The sequence below is a fragment of the Anoplophora glabripennis genome, unplaced genomic scaffold (genome assembly GCF_000390285.2).
Source record: "Anoplophora glabripennis isolate ALB-LARVAE unplaced genomic scaffold, Agla_2.0 scaffold143, whole genome shotgun sequence".
Taxonomy (NCBI): Eukaryota; Metazoa; Arthropoda; class Insecta; order Coleoptera; family Cerambycidae; genus Anoplophora; species Anoplophora glabripennis.
The window spans coordinates 25,499-44,649 of NW_019416225.1; the positions used below are offsets into that span (position 1 = coordinate 25,499).

At 37.5% G+C, this 19,151-nt stretch overlaps 6 protein-coding genes across 6 annotated transcripts; 3 read left to right on the forward strand and 3 right to left on the reverse strand.

Moving 5' to 3' along the window:
• The first annotated feature begins 188 nt into the window (after window positions 1-188).
• Window positions 189-2,601, forward strand: LOC108914981. The gene is made up of 6 exons (XM_018720918.1): window positions 189-427; window positions 764-926; window positions 983-1,178; window positions 1,231-1,539; window positions 1,843-2,067; window positions 2,489-2,601. Exons 1-6 carry the CDS (start codon window positions 189-191, stop codon window positions 2,599-2,601), a joined length of 1,245 nt encoding a protein of 414 aa, XP_018576434.1.
• A 1,741-nt stretch (window positions 2,602-4,342) lies between these two features.
• On the reverse strand, window positions 4,343-5,309 carry LOC108914982 (ubiquinone biosynthesis protein COQ4 homolog, mitochondrial). Its single transcript, XM_018720919.1, has one exon. It carries the CDS (start codon window positions 5,205-5,207, stop codon window positions 4,407-4,409), a length of 801 nt encoding a protein of 266 aa, XP_018576435.1. The 5' UTR covers window positions 5,208-5,309; the 3' UTR covers window positions 4,343-4,406.
• Window positions 5,310-6,122: 813 nt separating this feature from the next.
• Window positions 6,123-8,565, forward strand: LOC108914971 (pollen-specific leucine-rich repeat extensin-like protein 1). The gene is made up of 4 exons (XM_018720908.1): window positions 6,123-7,174; window positions 7,606-7,805; window positions 7,864-8,000; window positions 8,072-8,565. The coding sequence occupies exons 1-4, from the start codon at window positions 6,285-6,287 to the stop codon at window positions 8,420-8,422; spliced, it is 1,578 nt and encodes a 525-aa protein (XP_018576424.1). The 5' UTR covers window positions 6,123-6,284; the 3' UTR covers window positions 8,423-8,565.
• A 1,873-nt stretch (window positions 8,566-10,438) lies between these two features.
• Window positions 10,439-14,922, reverse strand: LOC108914983 (cell division cycle protein 27 homolog). Its single transcript, XM_018720921.2, has 5 exons — window positions 14,739-14,922; window positions 14,599-14,674; window positions 14,396-14,543; window positions 13,801-14,338; window positions 10,439-13,603 (listed from the first exon to the last, which is right to left on the reverse strand). The coding sequence occupies exons 1-5, from the start codon at window positions 14,760-14,762 to the stop codon at window positions 11,936-11,938; spliced, it is 2,454 nt and encodes an 817-aa protein (XP_018576437.1). The 5' UTR covers window positions 14,763-14,922; the 3' UTR covers window positions 10,439-11,935.
• Window positions 14,923-15,956: 1,034 nt separating this feature from the next.
• LOC108914969 (zinc finger CCCH domain-containing protein 15 homolog) lies at window positions 15,957-17,886 on the forward strand. Its single transcript, XM_018720906.2, has 5 exons — window positions 15,957-16,188; window positions 16,248-16,446; window positions 16,579-16,814; window positions 16,915-17,412; window positions 17,588-17,886. The coding sequence occupies exons 1-5, from the start codon at window positions 16,117-16,119 to the stop codon at window positions 17,768-17,770; spliced, it is 1,188 nt and encodes a 395-aa protein (XP_018576422.1). The 5' UTR covers window positions 15,957-16,116; the 3' UTR covers window positions 17,771-17,886.
• A 227-nt stretch (window positions 17,887-18,113) lies between these two features.
• LOC108914970 (mitochondrial cardiolipin hydrolase-like) lies at window positions 18,114-18,917 on the reverse strand. The gene is made up of 2 exons (XM_018720907.2): window positions 18,471-18,917; window positions 18,114-18,418 (listed from the first exon to the last, which is right to left on the reverse strand). The coding sequence occupies exons 1-2, from the start codon at window positions 18,886-18,888 to the stop codon at window positions 18,198-18,200; spliced, it is 639 nt and encodes a 212-aa protein (XP_018576423.1). The 5' UTR covers window positions 18,889-18,917; the 3' UTR covers window positions 18,114-18,197.
• Between the last annotated feature and the right edge of the window lie 234 nt (window positions 18,918-19,151).

The window sequence follows — 19,151 nt, forward strand, 5'->3', positions numbered from 1 at the left end:
GTTGTGCGGGACTAATCTCCGGTATAATAATGATGCGGATGTAAATTAACTTATTTATAACAGGAAATGTAAGTAGGGTCAGATTAATTCGAGTTAATTTAAACGGTGAGCAAAAATTCGCCGGTTTTGCAGGCCCATAACGTGATAACATCTCAAAATATACGCTTGGTCCACCAGCACCCAAGAAAATGGATCTCGCGGAAACCATGAAAAATGTCTTAGCCAAAGGTATACAACAGACGTCAGTGATTGACTTGCCTTCAGCAGCGGGTTTGGGGTTCCCTGGAACTGGTTATGTTACTGAAAAATTGTACATGCTACTCCAGTTGTATTTGCAAAATAAGGGATGGAACCCTTCTGTGGAGCTCCTGCAGTGTTTTACAGAACTGAAAGAAACCTCTATGCTTCCTAGTGCTGCATACTTACAGTAAGTTCATTTTATTTAAACAATCTAATGCAGTGGCTTAAACCTATCAAAATTTGTGTTAATTCACTAATTAAAAGCAAAACAGATGGGTAGTAAGTTTTTTTATAATTTGAAGAAATTCTATTTTTCAGTAGTTTTGATGTGTTTAAAGAATAACAAAATGTCATATATTTATAATTTATTACATTTTTAGTATAATTTAGAAGACTCATCAGTGAAAAAGTATATACTATTTGCAATATGTATCGACTAATAACACAATTTTGAATATCAATTTAGAATTATTCACTATCAAACTGAATGATGTAGAATATGTATTGTTAATATCTCTTGTAGAATGATGGCATCGAGAGTAACACTTGATTCTCAGGGTAGGCTGATACTTCGCGAAAATGGGAAAATCATTCTACCTTTTGAACATTTTGCTAATGCTGTTATGTTAAAGCATATGAACGGGCCTCACGGCTTGCATTTAGGCATCGAAGCCACCGTTAGAGCCGTAAGTGTATTATTATGAAAAATATGTAATTTTATTCGAAAAATAAAATATAATAGGTTATGGATTCATACACAATTGGGAGGGAGAACTTTGGTATGGAAAAAGAGTTTATAATCGAAGTGGTACAGAACTGCCCCAACCCAGCTTGTCGTTATTACAAGAACCAGATGGAATTGACGCAGAAGACTTTACAGCACCTGGCGCCAAGTTATCTAAGTGAAGCTCAACCCAACAGCGCCGACATCAGGAACAGTAAGTCTTTGACACATCATTCGATATAGATTTCTAAATCTAAACCGATTAGGATTATCTGCGGTGGACTTGACTGGACAGAACAATTTAGACGCCAAACCGAACCCGCCGATGTTGGACAGGCCAAAATCGGTGGCACCGACTCAGCAGCAGATCACAGCGGCCCTAATTCAGCAACAGAACCGAGTCATCGCACAGCAAAACATCGACAAGCTCAACGCAAACCTAGAGAAGCAACGGCAGCAGATGCAGCTGCAGCAGCAGCTGGACATGGCCAAGGGGCAGCAGAAGCACTTCGAGTTGCCTTTGATGGACCACAAATTGACCGATTTTCTCAGGACGAACTTGGAAAGTTTAGAAGGTAAGATGTACGATTATGTTAATGCTGTAAAAAGTGTTTTGTGGATTTTACGAAGCGAGAAGCTGCAGCCGCATTTTGACGACACTCCCCGTAAATAAGTAACATAGATAATAATTTTCATGAGTTTAAACTTTACGACACATTAACAACATGATTTAACAAAAAAACAGACATATGCACAGAACAAAATGCTATCAGGTCCGAATTATTGTAATTATTTCACTCTTTTATTATAATTGCACAATAATTATTTTAAAAAGGTTAAATATTTCGTGTAAGGAGCCGTTTCTTTTGTATCCTCAGGCTTATCGGCAGCTAACAAAGACTTACTTGCTCTGCACAACGGGGCCTGGGCACCTGCCGCTGGTATGTCGGGTGTTACAGATAGCAAGAGCATCGCCGAAGGGGGGCAGGAAAAAATAATTCGCGCCTTTGGTGAGGTCATGAAGAATATGAACAGGATGAAGACTTACGTGCGTCCCGCTATGTGTAAACCCTACGGAAAACAGTCCGAGGCTTTGCAAAAAAGTAAGTAAAAAGGTTAAAGGGGTTTGGTTTTCAGGTTTCAACGGAAATGAACATTTTTCCTTTAATCCGTTCAGATTTATTGATGTTTCGAGAGACATATCGCTCTTTTCTTCATTTCTCAAGAAGATAGCGATGTGTGTCTCAAAACCCCACAACGGCATGGTAATTGCACTTTTCAACCAAATTATAAGGGGTGTTTTGAAAATTAGTTACATTTGATTAAAAGGAAAAGTTTTTTTTTTGTTATGTTAAGTTAGTGGTGTTTTATGATGAGAAATCCGAGGGGAATCCTTGAGAGCCCCCGAAGGCGGCTTTCGGGTAATGATTTAAGAAGCTTTGATCTTATCTGAGTATTCAACATTTTCCCAACGTAAACTAACAAAAATTACATGCCTTGTAGTAATCTCGTAACATTTCCCAGCTCTTATGGACACCATCCAACTGATACAGTCCCTGCGCAGTTTTCTGCCGCCGCCGCACATCCAGGTCAGTTCCTGGAAGAACGAGGACAAGCACCGCTATGAGGAGTCCTAAGTAATCCTCGCCGACTAATTTATATGCATGGATCTGTTGACGTTCTCTCTTGGCGGCGTCGCCCGTTAGAAAGGCAACGCGCCCGAGTTGCAATCCTTCTGAAGGATGTAAATTTATAGTATTTTTTATGTTCCTTTGTTTACGTAATTTATTCGTTGAATGTACGGTACGTTTCGTCTTACCCAGGATGTCTTGAATTAATGGAATCGTCTATAATGTATTCGTAGAAATTTGTTAAGTGTAGGCTGATCCGCTTGAGACTAAAAAAAAAATAGTTGTGAATAGCGCTTCTCATGGCAGCAAAATCGGTATAAAACGGTTCGAAATAACGGCGTGTCCGCGCTGTTTTCTGACGAAGAAGTAATTTTTCTTACATCGCGCTTTGTCGTATGCAAACAGGAGCGTGTTGGAATTGAATCTGAACTATATCGATGAACGTGTTTTAATGTAGCTAAAATTATAGTATTTCTTTGTGATATGTTGTACTTAAACGGGAAGTTTCTGGATAAGGCGTGAAATGAGATTATTTTAGAGATTAACGATGGCTATTTTTGTTGTAAAAATATAAAGTACAGGATGTAAGACCAACATCAAATCGAATGAAAAGGTAATGTTCCCAAAAACGATTGCAAATTTGCAGGTCGCTCTTTGTCAGTATCCATTCATAGATGTAGCACTCTGTTACATCTGGCCTGTAGTTAAGACTTCAGTAGATCTGAAACTGGTATATGTCTGATGGGTTTGACTGACGAATGATTCTGTTTACTAGATATTGTTAATAACCAGTCAAACTTACGAATTATGCCAAAAAATTAAAGTAAATTTAAATTTGGCATCTAATTATTTTCCATTTTATTAATAAACAGTAGAAGACTTGTAATAATGATTCTTCAAAGCTTTCCCACACCAAAAATAATGAACTAAAAAATTTTTTGCATCAGCCAAACGGTTTTTACATCATGTACGATTTATTTTCGGGCCATACCGACGAGCCAAAGTTGCATTATTTTGAACATGCTGGGAAGGAAATTTTTAATAGCCCGTAAAATATCGAACGCCATCGATAAAATTATTAACGGGAGAATTCAAATAAAAGTGTCTCCCTTAGTTAAATATTCGCTTTCTATTTATTTTATTTATTCTGTTCCTCAAAAGTATTATTTTTTATTGTTCCGAACTAACAATGACAGAAAAATATTAGACTTAAGTGAACTCTTTCGAGAAAAATAAAAGTAAATGTACGGCCAGGCTACAATGATCGTTAGGTTTTCCAAATCTAGTCAATAAGAATGAGAATGAAAATCCCAAAATTTTTGCTGTGATATTTACCGTTGGAAATTTTGAAAGTGACGGAGGGAAGGAATCGTAAGGTAGGTCTAAAAATGATCGAGTTTTGTTTGAATTACGGTGGATTTGTAGATCTGTGCCAGTAAAAACTGTCAAAGACTGTTAAAATTGTTTAGGTCTAAATAGATTAGGTGTTTTTTTGTATGTCTATTTATGTAAGATTTAACAAAGGCTATGAGACCATTTAATCTTGCCATTATTATAAGATTTTTTTTGCTTAAAGCTTTACATTGTCTATACCCAAACAGTATATAATTACGTTGAAATATTTTAAGTATTCTTATGTACGTGACGGACGAAACGATCTAACTTAGGTTTTTGTTAGTTTGTCTTAGGCTTTTTTGTGCAATCTCAATAAACATTTTTTTTAGAAATAAATTAATCTTTCATTTCTTCCACAAATATACACTTTATTATATACATATTTACAAAACGTACAAATAAATTACATAAAATATTTACACTGTTTTGCTTTTCTTTGGACTTTGCTTAATTTCAAGAGGTCGTATATTCATTTCCTCATAGAACTCGGAAAGTGACTGCTCCCATCTTTTCTCGAAATATACGTTTAACAAAAATTTCCCTTCGATTCCAGTCTTAAGAGCCCACGGTAAATAGTAATTCCTATAGAGCTGCCTATGCTTGGGTTTCAACCTGATAGGACCGAAAATAGCACCTCCGATGCACATGGGTAACTTAGTTTGAATTGCCTCCACCCATTTAACGGTAACCTCACCGAGCATATGTGTTGGCATTTGCAATACAGTATGGATTAAATCGTGAGCTTCTCTGTATCGTTGTATGACGTACGCCAGTTTTATGTCGTCGATAAATTGTACGGTCATCCTAGAATCGGGTGTGACCTGATTTTTAACCAAGAAATTATAGTATGTTCTCCCAAGTGTGCCTTCCGGTAATTTCTTCAAATATTTTAAATCGACAGTACTTGTGTTTATCCTAGGTCTATCGTTCAGTATTTCTGTTCCTTCTTTTGATTCTTCCATTTTTCTTAGCATGTATCGTAAAGCATGTTCTCCGGAAGTTTCCCCTAAACAGGCTATCATGTCTGCTCGATATGGGTTTACAAGTGAAACCGCAGCAGAACCTGCTGTGAGAAGCAGTCTTTGAAAGGAATTTATAGAAACGTGATGTTCTTTAAAATCATGATCGAATGTATCTACGTTAGTAGTAAAATTTCTTGCCTGACCGTAATTTGCAAAAACTCGAGAGTATAATTGTAGCAGATGTCTTTGTTTCATATTTTACATATAAATTTAATAAGCGTATCAACAATTAGAAAAGTAAATATAACCAAACTTTTTCTGTTTGTCTATTTCTTAAAGACTGTCATCCATTCTCATTTCTAATCTACACAAAACAAAGAAATTTGTATCTAATCCGTGGTTCGTTGATAGAAAACTATATATGTCATGTTCGTTGCGTTTGCTTGACGTACTCCATCTCAATCGGGAGTATTTTATCGGTGTTCGTTAAAGCCGAGCACAAAATCTATGTTGTTCGTTATGCAGGAGTATTTCACTTTTACTTTGTCATTTGTGCTGGAGCAAAGGGAGTAGAGCAATTACCTGATTTTCCACATGACAAAATGTTTATGACATATTCACAATCTTCGTCTAAACATGTTGATATATTTTCCAACTCATTTTTTCCTTCTTGCACTAGTAATTACGCCAATAAACCTAATAGGTTTTCTTTATTCATGGTGGTTATTAAATTAGCTTTTTGTATACCTAAACAGAAGAAAAACTGAGTCTCCCTGATTTTACTGCTCTACTTTGTGATCTAAAAGGATCTGCTGACGTCACTGCTCCGTACTCATCATGATCCAAGATCTCTTGGAGCCACAAGGAGTAGCATCTAACGAACAGGGATTTAATATTTGTATTACTAGTTTTCAATTTTAGTTGGCTGCATTGATAGATTTGTTAGTATTTNCCGAATAATCGAATGATTCTATATGACCACTCGAGATATCTCGAGAGATTTTCATAATCGATATAATCGATAATTTTCATTCGAGTAGTCCCATCACTAATCATGATCCAAGATCTCTTGTAGCCACAAGGAGTAGCATCTAACGAACAGGGATTTAATATTTGTATTACTAGTTTTCAATTTTAGTTGGCTGCATTGATAGATTTGTTAGTATTTTCTGCTAACTTCGTTTGTTTAAACTATAATAAAAGCCAATTTTTGATGCACTAGATTTTTCGATTCTGCTTGAGGTTAGAAAAGTGGCTGAAAATTATTGCATCTTCATGTAACTGACTGAAGTGAAAAAAACAGGTGTCCAGAATTTATAAAAATAAATCAACATGTATAGAACAGATAAACAGTTTATGAAAAATCCGGCAACGGCTCCATCAAGAATTTATATTGGTGCTTTGCCTAAAACTGTAATTGCTGACGATTTGGAGGCTAAATTTAAAGTACATGGAAACATTCTAGGCTTAGTGTTGAACAATGGATTTGCTTTCATCCAGTTTGAGTCCGAAGGAGAAGCTCAGTCCGCCATAAGAGGCGAAAATGCATCAATTCTGCATGGCCGAAAAATTGTAGTAAAGCAAGCTCTGGATAGATCCAAACCTGGAGGTCAAGGCCTCCAAAGGCAAGGGGGCCCTCCCAGTCAACCGCCAATCCAAATGCAGAAGCAGGGTCCACCTCCACCGGATACAACTAAAGGTCCTCTTCCACCTGTTCAACCAGTAAATAAACAAAATAACCCTCCCCAAAAAACTCCACCACCACCTGTTCAACCAGTTCAAACGAAGCCATCACCTGCTCCACCGAATGAAGAGCCAGATAGACCGTTGCCATTCCAAGCTCCTGATCGAGAGCCAGAACCACAGGACGAAAATATGGAAGATGACAGACCTAATATTCGACCTCCGGGACCCCCCCAACACAATAACGATAGAGGTAGAAAAGGTGGTAGAAAACCGATTCAGCACAGGGGTCCTGAAAGAGGGGGACCTAGAGGTAGATCAAACGAACGTAACCGCTTCCATGAGAGATACGAACCCGGACCCCAAAATATGGATATGTATAGGGAAGATACTTATTATGGGATGGATGACAGGGATTATATGCCACCCAGGGAAATGTTACCGAGGTCAGATTCTTATGCTTCTGCTCCTATAATGGAGGCACCACCTCCGCCAGAGAAGAATGATTGCGAAATTATTGTTGTTGCTAAAGCTCTTACGTAAGTATAATATTTTTCCCCTTATTCTTATTTTCGAAGGTGTTGAACATGGATTCGAGTTAATTTTGTGCTGTCGAACATAGTTTTCCAGGAAAAAATTAAAAAATTGTAATCTGTACGCTTAAACATTCACGGTTTACATTATATTACATATAATACAGTCCATATATCTTTTAAAACACAAGAAATTAGGATGTAATAATATTTTGGAAACAAATTGAATTTCAGCTGTTATTTTAGGCATATTTATCTCAAAATAATATTGATTGAACATCAACGGTTAACTTAAAATAATAAAGTAATGTGAATGATTCAAGCACAAAAATTAATAATAAAGCAACAAATTAGCACAATTTATTAAAGAAAAACATGACTTGCACGGCAACATCTAACATCCATTATGTATTTTATGTTGGCATTTGTACAATCAGGGAGTATGCAGAATATATCGAACAGAAGCTGAAAAATTTGGGTCTCGTAGTCGATTTACTGTTCCCAAACGAAGACGTCCCTATTGGAAAAGTCCTGGCTAACATTTCCAGCAGAGGCTGCTTGTACGCCATCCTAGTGATGCCACAGAACGAGGAGAACAGGAGTCTAACTTTAGATATCCTCCACGGTACTCCTCAAGGTATCATATTCCCCAACCTTTTCCCGACGTGCACATATTTAAATCTGTCGCTTTTTAGAACATAGAAACATGCCCGTGGAAGATGCTTTGATACTGATATCGCGCAATTTTGAGTCTTACATGAAGGGAGAACAGTTCGCTCCCGAAAACGCGGTCACCATGTCCATCAGCGACAGGCATCCAAATTCCATTCAGGTAGAAATCAATACTATTAGTTATCGGTTTATAAAATTTACCGGCGATAACTAAGAACCTATCTCTTTCAGATGATGCTCAATTTATTAGCAGAAAACCGACAGCTATCATCGATCCAGTACGATAAGATTATAAAATACATGGAAGATAGACGAGAGCTACAGCGGGAGTTTGAAGTCGCCGAGGGAATCCAACCTCAGGATTCTCAAGACTCGGATCCCAAGCAGGCGGAATTGCAGAACCGGATCCTAAACATCCTGAATAAATCCAACGACTCGCCCATACCGACGTCTATTACAGCACCGGATCCACCTCCACCGCAGCCTAACCAGGCGCCCATTCTGAAGGACCCCACCGTACAGAAGGCTTTGGACAGCCTGCTGCTGGGCGATATGTTCAAAAATATGGCAGGCAATGCTTGAATATTTTTCCGGTGAATTTCTAACGGTAGTTCAAATTTCATATTTGCCCGAGTGCATTACATTTTTTTGTATTTTGTGTTATCTTATGGTCGTAATTACTTGTAAGTTGGAAGATGTATCTTTTTACTTTATATGTTAAGATTAAACAGATTCGAACCATTTTGAACTTTTATTTTTGTGACCCTCCAGATTCTTCGATGAGTAAAATCTTATATTTTTTGTCTCGTTTCTGAGGAAATAAATTCATGGACAAAATCGAGTGTTTTTGTTTGAAGTGTAACTTACACAGGGTGTTTTGTAAATACAAGTTCAAGGAAGGACCAAATTCCTGGAATTTCTAGGTCGATTTAGGCTAACTCACCTATATCCGAAGTCGCTACAGTTGGCCGCTAGATGGCCCCACAGTTCCTGTAAAATTTTCGATTTTTCAAACAATTCGAATTTTTTTTTAATAACTAATGTGCATTAATTGACTGTTTGCTTTCGACTGACACATAGTATTATACTGAGTGGTTTTTTAACTTATAACCGCTAGAAAACTAACATACAGGGCTATCCAAAAGTCCAGATATGGCAGAAAAACTTTCAAAGAATGCATTTTGGGAACAAATGTTCCATACAAAAGTGTAAGGGTTTTTTCCTGGCTATCTGATGGTGACCTTGATTTTGACCTTCAGGGTCATTTGATGGTTTTTAAATGGAAACCCCTATTTTTTGGGGATTTGGAAAGAGCAGGAAATTTTATGTCCAAACATGGTTTTAACCATGACTTTGACCTTCAAGGTCAAATGTGGGTCGAATTCCAAAAGTCACGGTACATCAAAAAACTTTCAAAGAATGCATTTTGGAAAAAAATGTTCCAGACAAAAGTGTAAGGATTTTTCCCTGGCCATCTGATGGTGACCTTGGATTTGACCTTCAAGGTCATTTGAAGGTCAAGTTAAGTTTTCTAAATGGGAAACCCTATTTTTTATTGCGGTTTTTATAAAGAGCAGGAAATTTTATGTCCAAATATGGTCTTGATCATCACTTTGACAATGACCTTCAAGGTCAAATGTGGGTCGAGTTCCAAAAGTCCTGGTACGTCAGAAAAACTTTTGAACAATGCATTTTGGGAAAAAATGTTCCAGACGAATGTGTAAGGATTTTTCCCTGGCTATCTGATGGTGACCTTGATTTTGACCATCAGGGTCATTTGAAGGTCAAGCTGGTTTTTAAATGGAAACCCATATTTTCTATTGCGGATTTGGAGAGCAGGAAATTTTATGTTTAACGTTTTGTCCATGAGTGTATTCTTAGTTGTGTATAAAAATAATCCCACCGATTCCATAAATATTTTATTTACACAGTCAAAAACACAAAAAAAATAATTAAATTGTATTCATTAAATAATTATCTGATAACATAGCAATATACAAAATCATTCTTTTTACACAAAAATATATAAACTACCAGTCTATTTCCAAGTAAAAAAATAAAACAGAACACGAATCAACTTTGAAAGTTCCTTAATATACAGTTACTCTCGGTTCCAAAATATTTTACAAACAGGAATAATTCTTTCAAGCTGCAAAGAACTATGTCGCAGTTCGGAACATACTAATTATATATATACAAACGCGTACACGGGAACGTCCAAATTAACTCGCCTATTACCAAAACTTAAATTCCGCTCCGTTAAAAGTGGGCGAAACACGATTTTATCGCAGACAGCTAACCTGATTTTGACAATCTTTGTCCGGCATTTTCCCAAGGTAGAAATTATCGAAATGCACGACTGTTTTTTGCTGAACCAAGCCGTTACTTCGTCTTTTCTGAACGATTTATTCTTCGATTCATAGCAATATCTCTGTTATTAGTCGAGACACGCAGTTAAAATAAATCGCGCTAATTTGTAGCGAAAATTCAAACTAAAAAAAAAGCCACAAATAAATAATTACGATTTATAGAAAAATATGTAACGATATTAATCAAGAAAAAATTGTCAAATACGGGTCGTTTGAGTTGTTAGTTGATTTTTTTTGTTGTTGTGTCCAGGTTTTTATATTTTTGAAATAAACTGGTAATGTAACTACAGGGTGTTTCATTTCCGGTGTGCCAAACGAACACAGATAGAGAAAGTAATTTTGAGTAACCACCACCACTGTGGCGCTACTCCCCTTTAAAGGGGGCAATTAAGACACAATTTTATTACAATATCTCGAAAATGCTTCAAAATAAATTGATAAAATTTTATGCGGAGGTACCATTTATTACGAGGAATTACTGTATCTAAACCAAATTTACATGTTGTTTTCAGGGACGTCCCCACAGGGGGTAAGCCAAGGTTCAAAATCCGTAACTTTTTTTTGTATTTGTCAAATTAGTAATTTTTTTTTAGAAAACCGAAATCCTTGACCATTTCTACATAAAAAAATATACCTGTTTCATGCAGGGAAAATAGAATTTTAGGTTCTTTATAATTTTTAATTTTCAGTAGAAGCACGAGTTAAAATCGTTTTTTCTGGAAAACCGTTGCAGATATCGTAATGAAACAAATATATCTTTTTTATGTAGAAATGGTCAAAGATTTCGATTTTCGTAAAAAGAATTATGAATTTGGCAAATAAAAAAAGTTACGTAGAGACGCTCCTGTAAAAAATGTGTCAATTTGATTTACTAAAGTAATTCCTCGTAACAAATGGTACCTCTGTATAAAATTTTTACAATTTATTTAAAGCATTTTCGAGATATTGTAATAAAATTGTGTCTTAACGGCCCTCTTTAAAGGGACGTAGCGCCACACGGGGGCGTTTTCGGACATATGAAGTTTTTTTGCTCAAAATTACTTTATCGTCTGTGTTCGTTTGGCACACCGGAAATGAAACACCCTGTATATATCTTATTTATAACAGAGATATTGTGAATCAGAACAACGGCTTGAATCGAGTTATTTTTAATATTTTAGATGGCGCACGCTACAGGACGTTTCAAACTTCCGTTTCTTGCCGAAAACTGAAACCGTCAAAATTATTAGCCACCGACGAGCAATCGAGTTTGAAATTCAGTGCCATTCTTAACGGGGCGTAATTTTTTTCTAGGAACCGATCGATTTTAGCGACACGTTCGTATGCGGGACATTTGATGTCGGAAACGTTTATATCACACTTTAATCTCAATAACTGAAACATTCATTGTAAATCGTAGGCAAATTACGTCGGACGCCCCGCGCACGCGGCTGGCCAGAAAAATAAAGAACACATAATATACTTCACTAACGTTTACCATAATATAGTTAATAATTTAAATTTTAGTGCATGACTTCCCTAACATTATCAGCAGAACGTTTTCCGAGGCAAAACTTGCGACGCAATTAAAACGGCATTTTAGAAATAAAACGTAACACGGTATTATTGTCATTTAAAAGATATCCCTGAAAAACGTAATTCGTAAATAAAATATATTAAAAAAATGTAAAACGAAATATATGTTGCTCCAATACGATTACACTTAACAAAACAAAAAAAAGATGCTTTAAAAACTATCCTCGCTGTCATCCGGTAAGCCGTTGAAGTTCAGCGGGCCGGGCCGCTGGCCCGAATTACTCTCCGACGGATACTCCTCGGGAACCGGCGATACCGGGGAATCGATATCCGTCGTGCTGCGTCCGATCGACGGATCGAACGCCTCCTTGATCTGACTGCTCGCGCCCTTGGGGTCCAAGTCGGTCGCCCAACTAAAGTGCATCAACGCCAGGTCCGTATTGCCCAGCTTCTTGTGGACCTTACCAATGAGATAGTAAACCAAAGATTCCTTGGGAACGATCTCCTTCAACTCTTCCAGTTCCTTCAGGGCCTCCGCGTGTCTACCGAGGGCGAAATATATGGAGCCCCGGTGGAATTTACATAAGGGACTCTTGGGGTTGTTGGAGATGGCGCTGTTGAACGTAGACAACGCCTTTTCGGTGTCTTTGAGGGCGTGTTGGACGACCCCGATGTGGCACAAGATGACGGAACTCTTCGAGTTTATCGACAGGGCTTTGGTGTAGTTCATCTCGGCCAAGTGGTACCGTTCCTGCTTGGAATAGATGGTCCCGATGCCGAACCAGGCGTTGTAATGTCTCGGATCTAGCCTGATGGCGTTCCTGAAGCAACTCATCGCCTTGTCCAGCTCCTCGGTCGTGATGTACTCGTGGCCCAACAGGGTGTAGGCGTAGGGGAAGTTGGCATCCACCTGAACAGCTCTTTGGAAAAATTTTATGGCAGTGTCGTGCTCCTTGTGCAGCGAAAAACAGTTTCCGCTGACGCACCACGTTATCGGCGAGTTCTTGTTGGAATTGACCATATCCTGAGCTAGGGCCGACAGGGCCACCTCCCTCTGCAAATGCCACAGAGCCGTCGAGTAAACGTCCATGTACTCCAGGCGGTAGGGCTCCTTGTCGTGCACCTCGCTGAAATATTTGACGCTCATCTCGTAATCGGCCTGCTCGAAGTAGGCCAGACCCAACAAACAGTAAATCCAAGAAGTGCCGAACTGATTCGGGGGCAGGGCGTTAAGGTGTTCGATGGCCGAGACGCAATTAAATTGCGCCAAGTTTATGTAAGCCTGGCCTATGTCGCGCAGCAGACACATGAGTCCCTCGGCGCTCTGCTTCTGCATCTGCACCGCCTGCTGGATACAGCTCTCCGCCGAGCCGTTGGATATTGCACTTTTCTCGGTCTTGGTCTCCGCCGACGTGATCGTCTCGCTCTTCTCCTTCTCCATCTTATTCCTCGTATTCAGGTCCGTGTAACTGGAATTCTTGTTCAGATTGCACTTGGATATCCTCTGTTTGGTTTTCCGCGATGGGGATTTGGGCGAGGCGAACTTGTTCCTATTCGGGGACTTGTTGTTCTCCTTCACGGAGTAACTGTTGCTGAACAGTCTCGAGCTGCGCCGGACGTTCTGACACGGCTGTATGGCGAGGGGGATCGTAGGCGTTTTACTTACGGGAACGTTGGTGGACTGGCTGAACACGGGCTTGCAATTCTGGAATATGGACTCCTTCCGGCTGATGAACTGGTCGACCTGGGCTCGCATCCTCTTGGCCAGCGACTGGTGGTGATTGTTTGATTCGGTGAGCGTCGGCTGGGACAGCAGGTTGGGAGTGCCCATGAAATCCGTAGGGCTGTCGAAGAGTTGGCCGAATGTCGGTTGGGGGCTCTGAAAAACATCGATTATATTTTTCTCATTAAAATATTGACAATTTTTTTTATTCGTTACTATTAGCAGGTCGCGCTGTGTCAGTAGGTACAAAGTAACGCTTTCTGCCAATAGACGTTAAGTATCAATGACATTTAAGGTATTAAATATACTATTTTAGATGCGATATACACTTTGTAAGATATATTAAAACTTACACTGCTGCAAGACTCCAGTCTAACTTTCATCACCTTATACCGCGAGGCCGGGAAGGGTCTAATACCAGACATGCAAAGTGGAAACGCTAAAGGGCTTTCTTCGGGCGTACACAACTGTTTCGTGTTAGTATTCATGTTTGGATTGAAATTCGTCAAAATCTGCTGGGGGGTAGTTATATACGCCTCCTGATTATCCTGACTGGGGGTACCGTTTGTTATTATAACACTCTCGATATTATTTATGCTGCTTCCATGGCACATTGAAAGGTTTTCCATGTTGTTTATTTGGAAGATATTCTGGGGATTCGGCTTGTCGCCGATTTTACAGAGGCTCTCGAAGCTTGACCAGAGGAAGGGGTTGAGTTTGAGTGCCCTTTTCCATGCGTCGATGGCTCTGGTCTTGCGTTCAGTTTTAGCAGCGATTTTCCCAAGTAATGCTAAGGCGAATGATGCTTGATCTCCAAACTCTTCTGTTATGTCATCCAAGTTGTTGCCCGGCTGGTTGTTTTCCAACAACACTGCTTCAGCTTCTGCATATCTTTAAACAGAAATGTTTTGATGTGTTTTTTTACATACAATGATAAGAACAACTCACTTTTCAAGCTCATAAGCACAGATTCCAAATAAATATCTACATTGAGCCGAAGTCCCTGTCCTGTCTTTTAGTGTGTGATAGGCATGGTCCTTTTGTCCACTTCTAAAGTAAGCGGTAGCAAGCAAGAACAAACTTTCGTCGCTTTTAACTGAAATAGTTTTTGTAATCAATATTATTTTCCACAAAACATTGACAACTCTTACCTTCAGCATAGAGACGTTCAGAGAGAAAAACAGCATCTGTATAATCATAATGGTTCAAGCAATGCCAAATGGCAGCCTGAAATAAAGTACAATTAATTAATTTAAGCAAATTGACTGCATTGAGGTTAGACGTAAATTACCTGCACTGGCTCTTGCACAATCATTTTTCTAATTTAGAGGGGTTTTGATCACTGTAGAGACATTACTTGTAAAATCTTATAAACAACTACAATGTATAAATAAACACTAAACACTAATCTACACCAATTTCACAATTTTATATTAATTTGTTTGACATAAGACTTGAAAACGAACGTCAACGGCCATTTTGTATTTCAATTGTTTTTGTCACAAAACACAAAACATAAAATACAGTTTTTGTCATCTTTCAGGGCAGGCAACATACAAATATTTCAAGTTAAATAAATTATATTTTAGTTCAATGATTATAAGTATTATATGTTTTCTGGATTATACGTTATAAATAATCAAGACACAGTTAACTAAACAAGCTAAGTTTTTTGTACTTGTAATATTTTGATTATAATCGAGATCAGAGCAGCTGATTGATTGATTTTAAAAACTTAACATACATTTTAAATTTAGCCCATAGTCTAGTCTCCTTGATATAACCAATCAGCTGATTTAATTTCATGGTATAAGGTACAACCTAAAAGTTATGTAGAAAGTTACCACTTTAGATGGTAATGGTGGTAACTGGTAATGTACGGGCCAGTAGTAATGGGCATAATCGACCAATTTTGATAATCGAGTTATCGGTAATCGAGTACTTCTAATAATCGAGTGATCACTCGAGATACGAGATATTGGTCGTTTTCATCCCAGCGGCGCACAAATATGTTTGTATTAGTCATATATTACTTATAAGCGTAGCTAAAAAAAAAAGCTCACGCACTTCAAAACCTAACCACTTTTTCGTTTTATTCTAAAAAAAAAGGTTACGCAATCAGTGACTATTTACAGTATGCACTAACATTTTGGGGTGCAACCGTAGGCTAATAATCACTCGAGTGGTGGGAGTAAACATCTCGAGATATCTCGAGTGATCTCAATAATCGAGTACCACTCGATTTTTCACTCGAAATCTCCCATCACTACGGGCCAGAGAGATTATGGTAATTTCTCCCGGGTGACGGCTAAAGATTTAAAACTGAGTAATGTTAAAGATAATAGATATCCTACGTTGTATTTCATGATTTCAGAAAAAGTAGGTTAACATTTGTTTCAAGATTCAAAAATACACGCGAAAAATTAATGAGTTAATTTCTTTTATGTTGCCAGCAAAATGTCAGAGATGAGAGCTGTCAGCTGTCAAATAGACGTCAAACGTCAAAGAACAAATATCTGTCAATTTGTTAAACTGCTGTCTGTCGTTGATTACCGACAGAGAAGTGGAAAATCTGGAAAGTCGGTCCATGTGAAACATCTTTAATAATTTTATGAAATTTAATTAAAATACGATAAATTATTATTTCGTGTATATCACAAAATCGTATTATGCCACCCAAAGTGAAACCAGGAGCCCCCAGTAAAAAAACAGAACAAAAAAAGAAAGAAAAAGTCATAGAGGTAAGATACCTATAAGTATTTCCTGATTTATATTTGTATTTTGAATATGTCCATTTTAGGACAAAACATTCGGATTAAAAAATAAAAAAGGGGCGAAACAACAAAAGTTTATACAACAGGTTGAGAAGCAGGTTAAAACTGGGGGAACACATCCACTGAAAGAGGATACAAAGAAATTGGAGAAAGAAAAAAAGTTGAAAGAACAGAAAGAATTAGCTGCACTTTTTAAACCAGTTCAAACGCAGAAAATTGAAAAAGGTATAATTCATCATATATTAATTAATATTTGAAACTTTTTTAAATTGGTTAATAAGTTGTAGTTTCTGCTTTTTGATTTCTTAAAAAAATACTTAATTTATATGTATTTTGTTTATTTTTGAATTTGTTTAGGTGCTGATCCAAAGTCGGTAGTATGTGCTTTCTTCAAGCAAGGTCAATGTGGCAAAGGTGATAAATGTAAATTTTCCCATGACTTAACAATTGAAAGAAAAGCTGAGAAACGTTCTATGTATGTGGACATGCGAGATGATGAAAATGAGACTATGGAAAACTGGGACGAAGACAAACTTAAAGAAGTTATTGAGAAGAAACATGGCAAATCGGGAAAAATGCCTACGACTGATATTGTAAGAAAAATTTGATTATTTTGAACACTTATTATAATAAATATACTTTCATAAGATTAATTAATAGTACAGTTTTAATTAATTTTATTTATTTAATTAGATTTGCAAACACTTCTTGGAGGCCGTCGAAAAGTCCAAATACGGTTGGTTCTGGCAGTGCCCGACTGGAGAAAGCTGTATATATCGACACGCCTTACCTCCCGGCTTCGTGCTCAAAAAAGACAAGAAAAAACTCGAAGACAAGGCGAATGAGATAACCCTCGAAGATCTCATTGAAAAGGAACGTGCAGCGTTAGGACCCAAGCAGACGAAAGTAACGTTAGAAACCTTCTTAGCGTGGAAGAAGAGGAAAATCCAAGAGAAGAAAGACCAGGCGATGCAAGATGAAGAAAAGAAACGAAGCGACTATAAGGCCGGCAGGCAAGTCGGATTATCTGGCAGGGAAATGTTCAGTTTCAATCCAGAACTCGCAGCCGATAGTAACATGGAGGAAGGAGACGAGTTGTTCGATTCGTCTGCGTTTAATAAAGAGGAAGACGAGGATAGCAATGTTTACAAAGAGATTAATTTGGATATTTTGGGGGGAGAAGCACAAGAGGTAAGAATATATTTGTCTCGGGCGTAGCCCTAACGGTTTGTCATAGTTCACTGTAAACGAACCAGTACCAGCCCTGTAATGTTGGTTGCCTAAGCTCGGCACCACACAGCTTGGAATAATTCTCGTAAAATTGTCATTGTAGGTCTTTCAGGTCCATTGTGTGAATCTTTTTCAGGTGGACGGTTCTGGTACCATAGCCACCGAAGAGAGATTTAAAGAACAGAAACCCGAGGAGCCCACGACGTCGAACGGTGTGGCAGAAGGCGCAGCAGCTGTTCCCATAAACGAGAATCTTTTCCTCGAAGAAGACCTGGACGGTCTAGATGAAGAATTAAATGATTTAGATCTAGAGGAATAATACTAGGGGTGGACCCACTCGATCTACCCTATCGGATTTATTAGAAAATTTTTTTTTTGGAGATTTCAAATGTAAATAGCCAATTTATTGTCACAAATTAATTAATTACATAGTGTTTTTTTTAATTAGTAAAATATAAGTACTATTGTGTGTAGTTTTAAATTTTCCTAAACTTTTTTTTTGTTGTAATTGAAATAACGATTTCTATTAAAGGCATAACTGAAAAAAGCCCAGTAAGTCTTTTTTTATAAACTTGTCAAATTGGTGTTTAGGTTTGTATTACACAATAATTTATTTTCCAAATAAAAGTCCTTTTATAAGTACGAGTGTTATAAATTTCTTCAGTAAAACGATACCGACAATTTGCAGCCTACATTTAGAGTTGTACATATGTTATACAAATATATGAATTTCTATAAAAATACATCTAAAAATCTCCCCACAACTCCTCAAACTCCTGGCTAAATCTCTCTATCATGTTCCGGTTATTGGTTAGAATAACATTTTCGAAATTCGAAACGAGTCCTTGCCCCGTTAAATTCATAGTGCCGAAAAACATTTTAGCGCTACTTTTATCATCCTTATCAATTAAACAAAATTTGTGATGCATCATACTATGATCGGAAGGCTGGACTTTAAATGGAATTCCTAAAATACAGTTGTGCGGAAAACGTAGTTAAATTTCCATAATTCAACTTACCGTTATCCTTTAATTTGGCAAAATTAAATTTGGCAGTTTCAGTCCTTAGCATCACTTGATCCGTGATTATTCGGAGGTTTACTCCTCTTTTATGAGCTTTTATCAACTCGACATTGATCTGCTTCAATGTCAGTGTATACATACACAAACAAATACTTAGTTTGGCACTAGATATAAAATTAATTAAAGTCTTCAGATGATTGTAAGAGCAATGATCACAGCATTCGTCTTTATTTATTAAGTGTTGCTTACATTTAAAGTTCTTCATGTCTATAAATAAACATTGGTGGTAGTAATCTTCATCTTTTAAGTTCAAGTTGGCCAAAAGTTTTTTGTATTTCCTGTTAATAAAATAGTGCAAAGCTATGGGCAATGCGCAAAATGTAATAAAAATCACAGAAGGTATTGCGTTAACCATTGTACAAATTTTTTGATTTTTTAATGAGGTTATAAATTTAAAAATATTTCATTCAATGACAGCGCAGCGGTCAGAGAGCAGAAAACATACTGAACAAATTCCCCACTTTTCTCGTGTAACGCAAGAAATAGAAGAAGAAGTAGAAAGTTATGTGCCACATCTGTAAATCGGGCCAGTATTTATTTGAATGCAAAGTATAAAAGGGCATATGTATATGGAGCAAATTTTTAATATTAAAGAAGGCATATTTACAAATATTTCGT

Excerpts from the sequence above, each read along its gene's own strand:
- LOC108914981 (XM_018720918.1), top strand. The coding sequence starts at position 189 with ATGGATCTCGCGGAAACCATGAAAAATGTCTTAGCCAAAGGTATACAA. Across the intron at positions 927-982 it reads TCGAAGCCACCGTTAGAGCC|GTTATGGATTCATACACAAT; the intron begins GTAAGTGTATTA and ends AAAATATAATAG. Across the intron at positions 2,068-2,488 it reads GTCCGAGGCTTTGCAAAAAA|CTCTTATGGACACCATCCAA; the intron begins GTAAGTAAAAAG and ends AACATTTCCCAG.
- LOC108914982 (XM_018720919.1), bottom strand. The coding sequence starts at position 5,207 with ATGAAACAAAGACATCTGCTACAATTATACTCTCGAGTTTTTGCAAAT.
- LOC108914971 (XM_018720908.1), top strand. The coding sequence starts at position 6,285 with ATGTATAGAACAGATAAACAGTTTATGAAAAATCCGGCAACGGCTCCA. Across the intron at positions 7,175-7,605 it reads GTTGTTGCTAAAGCTCTTAC|GGAGTATGCAGAATATATCG; the intron begins GTAAGTATAATA and ends TTGTACAATCAG. Across the intron at positions 8,001-8,071 it reads GGCATCCAAATTCCATTCAG|ATGATGCTCAATTTATTAGC; the intron begins GTAGAAATCAAT and ends TATCTCTTTCAG.
- LOC108914983 (XM_018720921.2), bottom strand. The coding sequence starts at position 14,762 with ATGATTGTGCAAGAGCCAGTGCAG. Across the intron at positions 14,544-14,598 it reads TGAACGTCTCTATGCTGAAG|TTAAAAGCGACGAAAGTTTG; the intron begins GTAAGAGTTGTC and ends AAACTATTTCAG. Across the intron at positions 13,604-13,800 it reads GACTGGAGTCTTGCAGCAGT|AGCCCCCAACCGACATTCGG; the intron begins GTAAGTTTTAAT and ends GATGTTTTTCAG.
- LOC108914969 (XM_018720906.2), top strand. The coding sequence starts at position 16,117 with ATGCCACCCAAAGTGAAACCAGGAGCCCCCAGTAAAAAAACAGAACAA. Across the intron at positions 16,189-16,247 it reads AGAAAGAAAAAGTCATAGAG|GACAAAACATTCGGATTAAA; the intron begins GTAAGATACCTA and ends TGTCCATTTTAG. Across the intron at positions 17,413-17,587 it reads TGGGGGGAGAAGCACAAGAG|GTGGACGGTTCTGGTACCAT; the intron begins GTAAGAATATAT and ends AATCTTTTTCAG.
- LOC108914970 (XM_018720907.2), bottom strand. The coding sequence starts at position 18,888 with ATGGTTAACGCAATACCTTCTGTGATTTTTATTACATTTTGCGCATTG. Across the intron at positions 18,419-18,470 it reads TGCCAAATTAAAGGATAACG|GAATTCCATTTAAAGTCCAG; the intron begins GTAAGTTGAATT and ends ACTGTATTTTAG.